Consider the following 13,100-nt stretch of genomic DNA (forward strand, 5'->3'; position numbering starts at 1 on the left):
AAAAAAAAAATCCATATGTTTTTATACGCGATATAAGATGTGGCAATAGCCTTTATATCGATATAGTCTATGTTACGTTATAATTATAGTTGTGGGGCCACAAGTTTGCCCCTCTTTCGTCCACTTTTGTCTTTGCGCAACGTTACTCGACCTCGCCTCTCTCCTTAACTGAACACAACTCCCCCATCGCTTCACCTGCAGCCACAAGATGGACACGGCAAATCTCCGTTAACGAGTTACTGCGCATTGCCCCGTGCGTGGGGCTGGACGGCGTCAACGTGCTAACGAGCTAACCACGCTAACGCCATGCACGGCCTAAAATCCTTTCATTCTCTCAAAAGTTGACAGCGCGCCTTTTGTATGAATTCTGGTTGTGCTTGATGACCGCGAACCGATTTAATGTGGTACACGGCGCTCAGCAATTTGTCAAAAAATGTTTTAGTACGACTTTGGTAAGCTACGGAGCTGCACCACTTGATGGATTGTCGGAGCATTGCGGGTACCGAGGAGCCTCGCGTAGTAATACGTACTGTGCTTCAACGTAATATTACCGTATTGTGTGTGTATAAGGACCATAAATGGCACCTGTTAAGAGACATGTCAGTCACGCAGTAGAAGTTGGGAACAGCATGCACAATTGTGAGCTCTTTGTTATGCACAAAAACAACATAGTTTTCTTTTATTTATGGAGCATTATTATTTAATAAATGCTCATAATTTATTTTTGAGTATTTTTTTTTTTCATGTACATCTATGCTGTATGTTAATAGAAGTGCCTGTGTGACATCTGGGACACAGATTTGACTAAGAACTCTCTATTTGTTCTTACTTTATGGCTTTAAAAAAAATATTGAGATATATATCTTATATCGCCATCCAGCTAAAAAATATTGAGATATGAATTTTGGGTCATATCGCCCAGCCCTACCATCATTGCATGCACGATAGTTTTAGCTAATAGTTTTCTACCCCTTCTCTGTCCTGAATGCAGGACATTGCTGCTGTCAAAGTGATCTTACTCAGACGTGGGTGGCCTTTACTTTAATATTATTTACAGCTGTTTTCAGACATGCCTAGGCCATTATACATGAAGCCATAGTGCATGTGGGTATTTGGAATTCATCGTGCAGGAGTGTAGACAGTGTATCAAGCTGCATATAGCAAATCAGACCTTTTTTTTTTTTTTACATTCACATTGAGATGCCTGGTTATTGCATCCCAGAGTTGAGGTTAAACATGCAGGAAAAACTCTGGGGTGTTGCACTAGGAGTGACCTAGTAAAGCCGCTGTTGTGACTGACACATCAAACCACCTCATGTTACATTGTGACAAATCCATTGTCGGCTTCACACTGAGGGGTATTTTAGCTGTAGCATGTGCAGGGTTATTTTCATTTCCTACAGGAGCAGAGCAAACCAGCTTCTCGTGCCACATGCCTCTAATGATCTCTGCTCGATTATGAAGTCATGTTTTTTGATTGCTGGGGCCTCTAATTTTTTGCTTCCAATAGGACAAAAACCACTCATATGCCCCATTGAGGTTATACTGGTTTGCAAGGACCTAAGATTCCACTTGTTAAACCGTAACCCAGTTTTCATAATTCAGGTTTAACTTTCTGAAAAAGGCTATTTTTCCACTCAATTGGCCAATTTTCTGTCTCGTCTGGAAGCCTAAACAGGAGAGTCGCACATAATTCATCAAAGTCGTTGGGATGGGCAGCCTTTCTTTCCTTTAACAACTCGTAGGCTCTAAAGGATCATGGAAGCCATTCAAGGTTTCCAGAAAGGTCTCAAACTCAGCATCTCCTTAGAGCACAATTACTCCGCCTAATTGCAATTTTAACTTTTTGTGTTGCCTTTGAGGAACGCTTTTTAGTAGTTCACGTTCTCCAAGATCCACTCACACTTTAAGATCCTGTACGCTGTGCAAACTTTGGAGCCAAAACCAAGATGGTGAATGAGATTCAAAGACAGTAAATGCTACATTTAGAGGTTAAATGTTTGCATCTGTGCAGTATAAATACTGCTAATAAGCCGCTTGTTTGAAAGTGATGGCAGTTCTGAGTTTATGATAAGTTTTTGCGTTATAATAAATTCCATGACTGTGCTAATGTTTTCCACGACTTTAATAGCTTTTATTCAAACCATATACTTACATGCACTTTGTCTTGGACTTGAGTTCAAAGAGGGCCTGGCTGCGAGGCTCCCTCTTTTGGGCTGATATTCCGTTTGTGGCCCCTTTTCTGATTGATACCCCATCCCAATGTGTTGTTGTCAAGATTAATCAGAGTTACAAGCCCATAGCTGGCAGAGGATCTCATTAGCTCATGCATTAGATTGTGCTGATAAAAGCACACTGGCTGTGGGGAGAGATGAGGTTCTGGAAAAAGCCTAAAGAAGCATTTGGAGTGAGCCAGATAAAATGTTCAAGAGCAGGGATCTTTTTTTGTTTTGTTTTGTTTTTGAAGGTCTGTTATTTGATCAGTTTGTCATCTGGTCTGTCATTTAGAGGCACGCTTAGTTCGAGTTCGAGTATTTTAGCTAAAAATCTCAGACTTCATAGTGAAATGATGAATTAATGTTTTTTTGTTTTGTTTTTTTGTTGCTCATTTTACATTTTGTAAAGGTTTTGAATGTGTATGTTTTGTTTTTGTTTTTTCTCAGTGGAGCAGGTTCCCGAGGACCCTTACACCATCCCTCTCTCACAGGCTGAGGTCCTACAGGAAGGAAGTGATGTCACTCTGGTTGCCTGGGGAACGCAGGTAGGCAATCACACTCATCATTGACACACTCTCAGCAGGTTACCCAAGCAGTTTCAGTGTTATAGTCTATCTTTGACTCATTTTCCATGGCCACAGGAATATAGGAGGGTCCAAGTTTCATTTTCACTAAATGACATTTAAACCCAGGGAGGGTAGCAGTGGATTAACTCTTAAGTCTCTCCCTAGCCCCCCTTTGTGTCCCAGCAAGGTCTCTCAGCAGGCAGCCTGAGAGACCATATCTGCCCAGACTTCTCCACGACATCAAGGCTGTTGATGACTCTCTATTAACACTACATGTCTGCTGGCCTTTTTCTTTTCACATGTGAGATTTTATGTTCCTCAGCTTGATATAAAGATGCCTGTAACTCACCAGGAGTCATCCCTGACTTCGATTGTACCCAGCCACTTTAACAGGCTTATCCAGGGCATCATGTACTTTCAAGCGTGGCAGGGGGAGGGTCGGACAGTGCTGAAGGAAACTGTCTAACTATTAATACTGAAGGGTGGATAGGGAGGAAAGAGGATCTAGTAAAGTAGAGGAAAACATGATTCTCCTTTCTCTAAACAGCATCCTTTACCACCCTCATTCATCCGTCTCGCTTATTTAAATGATAATAAGCAAACAATGTAACTTTTTATTCTTTAGAATTGCAGAATTGCATTATTGAGTATTATGCTTGTTTATAAGTTTGAAGTTGTGTTTTTGTTTTTATTTTTTCAAACTGGCACATCTGCTGACAACTATTGTAGTTGCGATCATTCAGATTTATCACAGCAATTCTTGTTTGGAAGCAATCGGGGAAAAAAATGGCTGCCAGTAAACACAGACTCAGTGAACCCAGACACTACAGTGATGAATTGATGAGGCAGGACGATTTCTACGCCTATTTTTCTTTTTCTTGTGACTTTTCACATTCAGCTTTCTTTTTGTTAGTCTGTTCTGAATCGGGTGCAATATTTGTTTAGCTGAAAGTAAAATAAAAGGCAATTCTTAAATTATTGTCATTATTATGAAATTGCATTTTTACCACCTGTAAACCAGCATAGTAGCACTTACAAAGATGTGAATATGAATGTTAAGTTACAAACTATTAGTCAAGCGCTGGCTTTTAGTTGGGATGGGTCAAAAGAGCGGTAAACAAGTTCCTAAACATTCCGAATTGTGGTGGGAAAGGAACAAGCTTTTGTTTTTCCATTCAGAAACCAACAGTGTTTTCAGCATCTGGAGATGATATAAAAATATGCCTTTTTATTGTCACATTATTTTAAGTGTAAGACTTAGTGTTAGCAAATTTAAGGCAGACTGAAAAGTCTTTTTCGTTTCTTGTTTAGATTCATGTGCTGAAGGAGGTGGCGTCCATGGCTCAAGAAAAACTGGGAGTATCCTGCGAGGTCATTGATCTACAGACCATCCTACCCTGGGATATCGAAACCGTTTGCAAGGTAACAGAGATGCATGCACACAGCACAAACAGAGCAAACTGAAAAAAAGTACCACAAACATTTATTTTGGTGCCACTTGTTTTTTGTAAGTAAGTGAATAAATGCATTATATATAATAGTGGAGCAATAGATGTGAAACACAGTCCACAGTCCTGCACAAAGAATGCCAGTTGAATGAAAGCTGTAATGTTTAAAGTTGTTGAATAACAGGAAATAATCAGATTTGAAGAATCATATCGTTTGAGTTTCAAGCTGAATACTTTGACATCTGTTATTCATTTAGATGGTCATTTGCCATAAATACTGCTGGTCAGAGGAACCTTCTTCCTACTGGATCTTTGTTTATTGTGGTACAAAGTTGGGCAACGTTCATCTGGGCAGTGTGGTTCTCTTTGGTTCCTGATAAACAGGATCCCTTCTACCGCTGGAAAGACGCGACTGCTAGTTTATGTTGCCTCAGCCTTACACAGGCTATGGCACTCACTAAAATAAAATATTTAATTTGGGAGGGCTTTGAGAAGGGAGCTTTCTTTCCAGTGGGTATTCCATCCTTATTTACTTTGAAATACAGGAAGGAGCATGACACAAGACAGTTTGGAGAATTGTGGCCTAGAAAGATTCTTTCCTGCTCACCAAGGGCAAAGCGCCTGTAGACTAAACCAGCAGGAGACCAGCTGGGGAGGGTCTGATGTTATGAAGAGACAAAAAGGCATGTCTGTCAAGTCAAACCTTAAGGAGCCTTGCAGTGAGACGCGACTCATAATCATGCATCCTCTTGACACTCGGATTGCTGCCTTTTGCAGTGGTCCTTGAATACATCACAAACCATCTTTGTTTGTCACCAGCTGTTTAATTTCGCATGTTTATTATCCAAGTTTCATGCTCCTCTGCTGAAAGATACACCTTCATCAGCAAGCACCAGGCTGCGCCTGCTGCCAAGCATATCTTATAACCAGCATTTAAAAGGCAGGAAGAAACTGTGGTAGGAGGGTAGTAATTTAATAGGGAGTCAATTTGAACTGATGGCAGAGACTGCAGCATTGTGTTGGCACGGAAATACTCGGAGTGAGCTGCAGTCAGTTACAGTTTGTTCAAGGGGGCTTCTCAAGTCCATGCAATCTTTCTTTCATTTTTCTTTTTTTCCTTTTTTTTTGTTGTAATTTGTGCCCCATTAAAACAAGTGCCATGAAATTGAATAGTGTGTTTATGTGCTGCTTAACAGGCCTGATGCCAAGCCTGCCACCTCGAGCTTGTCAACAACATCTCTGCTTGTCATTTCCTCCAACCCAATATTCCTTAAACATCTGTCAAACCCATAAACCAATTTCCCCAAACACACACACTCACTCACTCACATACAATCAAAAACACACACACACACACACACACACACACACACACACACACACACACACACACACACACACACACACACACACACACACACACACACACACAGGGCCTGTTCCTTCTTTCATATTTGGCAGTAAAGTCACTGTTACATTACACTAATCACTCTAGGGATACAAGTCTCTTTTTCAAGCCTCTTCTGCTGGATGAGCAGTGAAACAGCCTTTTAATCAGGCTATTATCAAATTTCAGCGAAGGCACAGAATTAATTTCAGTGCAAATCACGATTATTATCACCCAGACTAATGCACAGGAATACGCATTAACGGCTTTTATTTTATCTTTTAATTAATCAGAAACAAGCAAGCAAATAGCCAGATGTACATTATTCACAACGAAAACAAATGGAAGTAGCTTACGCAACACCTGCCATCACAAATAAAAGGTGGCAGATGCAACGCTGCGGAGACATCCAAATGCTACAGCTTGTTCATTTCAAGCATAAAAGGAGCCAAAGGCACAATGCTGAGATGACCTTTGGCTGTCCAGAGGTAGACATGTCTGCCATTATTTTTGTTTGGAATGGGAGACGTGTTAACAGATAGATTTTAGCATTTAAATTAAAGCTGTGTTTGTCTGCCTTTTCTGCATATATTTAAAATGCTTTACATTTCATTGGACTGGCTAGAGCTGAAAAAATTAGCCGACTCATTAGTGCGCTAACGGAACAAATGATCTTTTGATATTACAAAAGATTACTTAGCTTTATTTTAAAGCCTTTAGCTTTCAATCAACTTTTAAAGGCAAAGTATCTTTAGCATTAAAATTAAGCTAAAGTTACTTTCAGCATCTGCTTTACCACAAGGGGTCACCACAGCTGGTAGTTCTGCATGTTTGATTTGGCAGATTTCCTGATACCAACCTCAGAGGGAATTTGGATGCAAACCAGTGACTTTTTTACTCACCAAGAAAATGTGAGCTTATGTGGAAAATAATTAGCATTATATACAGAATAATGAAATTTTCAGCTTTCCTAAAACTGTTTTATGAAAAATCAACTAACTTCAGCAGTCTTGAGGCAATACTACAAAGCCGAGTGACACTATAGATAGAAATCTTCAAAGTTTCATACACTTTGCTGCTTATTTATGTTATAAAATGCACAAAAAGAAACACACCCCACAGTTGAAAGCTTTCACTTTTGTGGCAGTGACAGCAGGCAGTAGTACAGTGCCCTGAGTGTCCTCAGTAACCCCTCACAAGTGGTGCCCTAAAACTGGGCGCTGTGCAGCTGCTCTGGGCTGGCAGGAGTTTAAATGCCTGAGAATCAGCAGAGCTGCAATCCACACAACCATCTAAGTTTCGTCACACTGCAACCCACCCATGCAGAACTAGTTTAAGTATAATATCTATAAATGGCTCTTTGATGCTGAATCTTTGATCAGTCCATTTGTTGTTGACTCCAATTTTTTTTTAAAGAAAGTCACATTGGTTAAAAACCTGTTTTGTCTATGTGAGTTTAAATCCCAGAAATGCACTATATGAACAAAAGTAGTGGGCCTATATATGACACCTACAGTAGCTACTTAGCCATGGAAACATGTCCTATGAAGCTGCTGGTGCACAGTTTCTGTGCTGATGTTAATACTGAGGAGGTTTGAAACTGTGTAGTTATTGAGTCGGTAGAGCATCGAAGACATTTGTGCACTCTACAACCCTGCTGTGGTTCCTAAATGCTTCCACTTTGCAGTAATATAACTTGCAGTCAATCGTGAAATATCTTGGAGGAAAGAAATTTGACCAACTGACAGCATTATGCTGTTGCTGTTACAGCACTATGCTCAAATTCAATGACAATTTTAGAATATCCTATTCTTTCATTATTATGTTTAAAGGCAAACTCCATGGATAGGTGCTTGGTTTTATACATACAGTGGCTTGCAAAAGTATTCGGCCCCCTTGAACTTTTCCACATTTTGTCACATTACAGCCACAAACATGAATCAATTTTATTGGAATTCCACGTGAAAGACCAACACAAAGTGGTGTACACGTGAGAAGTGGAATGAAAATCATACATGATTCTAAACATTTTTTACAAATAAATAACTGAAAAGTGGGGTGTGCGTAATTATTCAGCCCCCTGAGTCACTACTTTGTAGAACCACCTTTTGCTGCAATTCCAGCTGCCAGTCTTTTGGGGTCTGTCTCTACCAGCTTTGCACATCTACAGACTGAAATCTTTGCCCATTCTTCTTTGCAAAACAGCTCCAGCTCAGTCAGATTAGATGGACAGCTTTTTGTGAACAGCAGTTTTCAGATCTTGCCACAGATTCTCGATTGGATTTAGATCTGGACTTTGACTGGGCCATTCTAACACATGGATATGTTTTGTTTTAAACCATCCCATTGTTGCCCTGGCTTTATGTTTAGGGTCGTTGTCCTGCTGGAAGGTGAACCTCCGCCCCAGTCTCAAGTCTTTTGCAGACTCCAAGAGGTTTTCTTCCAAGATTGCCCTGTATTTGGCTCCATCCATCTTCCCATCAACTCTGACCAGCTTCCCTGTCCCTGCTGAAGAGAAGAACCCCCAGAGCATGATGCTGCCACCACCATATTTGACAGTGGGGATGGTGTGTTCAGAGTGATGTGCAGTGTTAGTTTTCCACCACACATAGCATTTTGCATTTTGGCCAAAAAGTTCCATTTTGGTCTCATCTGACCAGAGCACCTTCTTCCACATGTTTGCTGTGTCCCCCACATGGCTTGTGGCAAACTGCAAACGGGACTTCTTATGGTTTTCTGTTAACAATGGCTTTCTTCTTGCCACTCTTTCATAAAGGCCAACTTTGTGCAGTGCACGACTAATAGTTGTCCTGTGGACAGATTCCCCCACCTGAGCTGTAGATCTCTGCAGCCATGTCACCATGGGCCTCTTGGCTGCATTTCTGATCAGCGCTCTCCTTGTTCGGCCTGTGAGTTTAGGTGGACAGCCTTGTCTTGGTAGGTTTGGTAGGTAACTTGAAACGGTCTCCTCCTGACTTAGCTTGGCTGGCCATCAGTGACCCAGGTGGGAGGCCTTTGACTGACCTCCCCTGCACCCTCTCAGTAAAAGCATAAAAAAACTGATTGAGCCACACACTAGACAGCACTCCTATAAGAACTCTATTGTCTGCGTAGCTTTTTTGGAAAAGGTGAGTTACACAAAAGTAATACAAAAAGAGATACCCCCACAATAATTTGCACTCCATAAAGGACATAATTTGGGCTGAGTAGCTATCATATATGCTACCCATTAGAGGTTTCTCTCCCTAATTATGTAGAGTTGTAAGTTGAAAAAGTAATATATACGATATACGTTAAATAGTAAAGCATGGAGAACAGTGTGTTCTGTATATGATATGCAACTAGGCTTTTAGTTGTTATTTCTTACGAGATTCACATTTCTCAACACATTTGAGAAACCCCCACGGGTAAATCACACTAACAAAACATGACTCTAAAAGATAAACTCTACTACACAAGGGATGTCTTAAAATACATTTTTATCATTTCATTGACCGAGGCACTGTGAGATGGAACCGTTTTCAGTTCAGTAAATAAACAGTTAAGATTCGTTGGAGCCTTTTGAAACTGGTGTTCTCTTCTGATAAATAGATTTTCAGGACAAGTTGTGTTCTTCAGTTTAGAGAGGAAGTAGCCAAGACATTGTTAATTCAAAAGATTGTACACCTGGTGTCCAGCTTTTCCGGCAGGCTCGTGTCTCCGTAAAGCCAGCCCTTTTGTGCTGCTTATTAACTGGACGTGAGAAGCGGCGAGTGTGCAGGCAGTGAGATAGGCTGCAGACACACATCCAGCTGTTGGCAGCCAATTAAAATTTCTCATGTCCGATGAGTCACATTTCCCCCCTGTATCCTTTGAGTGGAGGATTTGTGCATGCATGTGCAGTCTGTGGTTAGCTGGTTTATATATATATATAGCCCGTGAGTCGTTTTTTGAGTGTGCACGTATATAGTGAAGCACGATGTGTCTTCAAAGTAGAAATTTTTAAAGCTGTACTATAAGAGAAACATGCCTTTTTCTTCCCGAGGGATCTGTTGAGGCAGCCACCAGCTACACTCAGATATAAATATATTCACGCCTCTTGTTGACAAAAGGAATCATGGGTAGAAATTACTATGAAAATACAGAAAAAGTGAGTGTATTTAATTTTGTCCCAGTGTCTCAAGCGTTCCAGTAAATGTAATAGTCGTTCTTTAAGGGATAAACAAAATGGCTGGTTTATGTCTGCCAGACCCACGGCTCAGATGATACTCTGTGGAAAGTCTTCCTGCCGTGCTTGGGCAGCGCACGTGTGGAGTTGTGTAAAGATGCTACATAAGAGCTTGCTGATTCCTTGCTAAGTGGACCGCTTTACTCCCTACTGATTAACAGCTTTTCTTGTTGAGCTGATGAGCATTTTGCCAACATTTTCATCTGTTCTTACACGGGCCTACATTTGTTTGAATTGGCCACTCGGGAGGCTTACAAAATATCTCTGCTACTCCCATTATTCCTTTGGTCCGCCGTTGGTGATTCAGCCTCATTCTCAGGTTTTCCAGACTCAGAATCCGGCCAGTGAAGAACTGACCGAGGCCAGTTTATAATTCAGTCTTCGGTTCACGCACAGGTCCTTATAGGAAGCGGCCTGTACACCCAGGATGCCCCAAGGACCTCCACAAGGGGCTTTTTTCCCTCGCTCTCTTCTGTTTTCCAGTGGCTCTTCCTTAACTTCCCAATCTTTAGGACTGCCAGAATGTCAGAGTTTTAAGACATGATTATGGCGAAAAGAATTCAGAATAGCAATAATCGATAGAGGTTCAGGAAATGCTTTTCGTTAAAATCATAGTTAACCTGTGATGTGAACAAATCTCGACACGGTGGAAGCAGGGTGAGAGTGAAAGAAGAATTTGGGTGGGGAAAAAACAACAAAAAAGAAAACAGTACCAACTATATTGTCCCCAGTGAGGCAAAAAGGAAAACTAAAATACACAGTACCCAGTTTGCACAGCTAATGAAGAGCATCAAACTGCAAAGACTATCAGGCTATCCACAAACTGCAAATGCATCAGTGAGGCAAGATGCTGGGGACAGTAGCACCTTTTACAGAGCGCCTAGCTTTAGCTTCAAGTTGGAAAAGCAGAGAGGAGCAAGGGCAAGTGCAGACAACGAAACGGTAATTAAACAAAGAATTCAGTCCTTATTAGTTCACCCCCATCTCCAGTGCTGCCGTCAACATGTACCATAGCCTGAGGATAACACCAAGTAATTCTGTTGCCTTGTGAGAACCCAGTCTCTCCTGGTTTGTGAGAGGAGTATCTGCAGCAACAGCCAGTCAGCCATAAAATGTGTAGACAAACTGAGGCTGCGGTGCAGTAGTTACTTATTAATAGTCTACTACTAAAATGGAAGCGAGCTATGAACTGGAAAGTGGGTCTCTAACTGTGATTGTATTGGTGCTGGGTTGTTTGCAATATTATCTATGCTATTCATTTTTCATTTTTTAAAGTTTTGTAGTTATCGGCGCAGCATGTATAAAATGCTTAGATTTAGCACCAGCAAAAACACAAAATCCACTGATATTAATGTCCTGCTTTTAGCCAAAATGAAGTTTCGTTTCATAGGAAACCCCCACAGAAGAGTTCTACACTTGTCATCAATAAAACTCTTAAGTCATGTGAAAGTATGCTTCTTCTGTTTAAATGGGCTCTTGAGAAGAGAGAGCTTTCTTTCCCCTTTTATTCCTCCCGATCAGTGTTTAACAACGCTGAAAGCAAGCTGTAAATGCTAAACTTGTGCATTATCATACATAAAACTATCAGCAGACAGTCGGAGTGCTTGTTGCATTTCTTCATAACTTTTACATCACTTCTTAACAAAATTAACATTTTGCAAATGGCAAACTGCAGAAATACGTTGGGCCAAAAAGCTGTCTGTGCAATATCACCTCGGGAAGAAAGTTGTTGTTTTTTTTTTTTTATTATAGCCTGTGTTGTGTTGGTATCTCTTAGTTACTTGCAGTGCATAACACAATCTGTCATCTTCCTGTCTTTATCTCTTGTATGTTGTAGTGTTATTAGATTGACCCCTTGTTCTTTTTTTTTGTTGTCTTTTTTCTTTTTGTCTTTTTCGCATTGTGCCAGTAAACAATTGCAGTTTGGCGGTCACAGTTTCAGTCATTTCCACTGAGTGCTCATCATCATATGCTTCAAAGTGTTGTAGTTGAAACACTGTACTGACTTCTCTATCCTGTTTACACGAAAAACCATACACACAGAAGAAACATGCAAAGCCAAAGACTTGATCTGTGTGACACTTCCAAAAAATACCACGCTGGTAGCGGTCCTTTAAGGGGTCTTCTCAGATGTAGGAAGAATATATCAGGTATAATTTTTTTTTTTATGTTGAGAATCCCAAACCTTTTATGATCACGGTTTTATTTTCATTGGCAACAGGTTTTTACAGCTGGTTAAAATATCAAACAACTTTGTGTGCGGCCTTGTTTATGCAGCGTGGATCTATCTGGCCGGTGAAGGAGGTCAGCATTTAGTTTTGTGATTTAGAGACCATTGAGGAAGAATTGGATGGGCTGTGGTAAAACTGTCTTACAATTGGGTCTATCTTCAATGACATGGCATTAAAGACAACAGTGAGGAGTCGTAAGCGGTGAGCAGGGTGAAAGCGCAGCCTGACTCTATGTTAGGAACTGTAGGACTACGTGACTTCAAGCGAGTGTCCCTACACCACAGTACAGCTATAAACATGTGGTCTGAAAACACAAGCGGAGGCTTAGGTTAAGTGAAGAATTTGAATCCTCTACTACAGACAACAGAGGGATATTATAATAGCTTAGCACAGCCTATTAAAGAACTTAACAGGCACTGTTCTGCATCGTGTGTTGCTCAAACCTGTCGCGGCTGTGACTTGTCAAAGCAGGTTTTATGTCAAAAGACAAGTTATTTAAAGTAATTCACATTTTCTGGCATGAAACCTTTGATAAAAGACATGTTAAGTTGCTGGACTGACTGCAGTTTGTGTATGTCTGGCAGCCGTGCTGCCTGTGTTGCTTTTCTTTTGGGACGTGAGATAACTTGTAGGTCTCTGGCATACCTGGTAACTGCTTTCTCCAGCTCACGATCCTCTCTATAATGTGCATATCTTTCTTCCTTAATAGATGTCTCTTGGCCTGCTCTCCAGTTGAAGTCTCTGTGACTGTAGCGCTGCCTGGATCTCAACCCTTGTAGTGATGCAACCAGTTTGGCTGAACCTGTTAAACCCTCTCTAACACATGCAGGAGGAGTCACTTAGGGATACACAGTGCACGAATGCACCAGTATCTCAGGTCTTATAAAATATAAATAACATTATGTCAGAGTCCCAAACAAAGGCAGAATTTACTGGATGCTTAATAGAGGAGGAAGATTTGTAGCGAGCCGTACTTGGGGAGCGATGTGCATCAGCATCTGTTCTGATTCTTGGAACTGATGCGGGTTATGATGAGTGCTCTGAG

The 13,100-nt window shown here is 41.0% G+C and overlaps 1 protein-coding gene across 1 annotated transcript in view; it reads left to right on the forward strand.

The window, feature by feature from the left end:
• Window positions 1–13,100, forward strand: part of bckdhb (branched chain keto acid dehydrogenase E1 subunit beta) — a 58,956-nt gene that overhangs the window by 16,035 nt on the left and 29,821 nt on the right. Inside the window, exons 7-8 of the mRNA XM_040012657.1 lie at window positions 2,664–2,761; window positions 4,094–4,204. Of these exons, the coding sequence (XP_039868591.1) occupies window positions 2,664–2,761; window positions 4,094–4,204 (209 nt within the window). The remainder of the gene's footprint in view (window positions 1–2,663; window positions 2,762–4,093; window positions 4,205–13,100) is intronic.

The sequence above is a fragment of the Simochromis diagramma genome, unplaced genomic scaffold (genome assembly GCF_900408965.1).
Source record: "Simochromis diagramma unplaced genomic scaffold, fSimDia1.1 OVJJ01000618.1, whole genome shotgun sequence".
Classification (NCBI taxonomy): Eukaryota; Metazoa; Chordata; class Actinopteri; order Cichliformes; family Cichlidae; genus Simochromis; species Simochromis diagramma.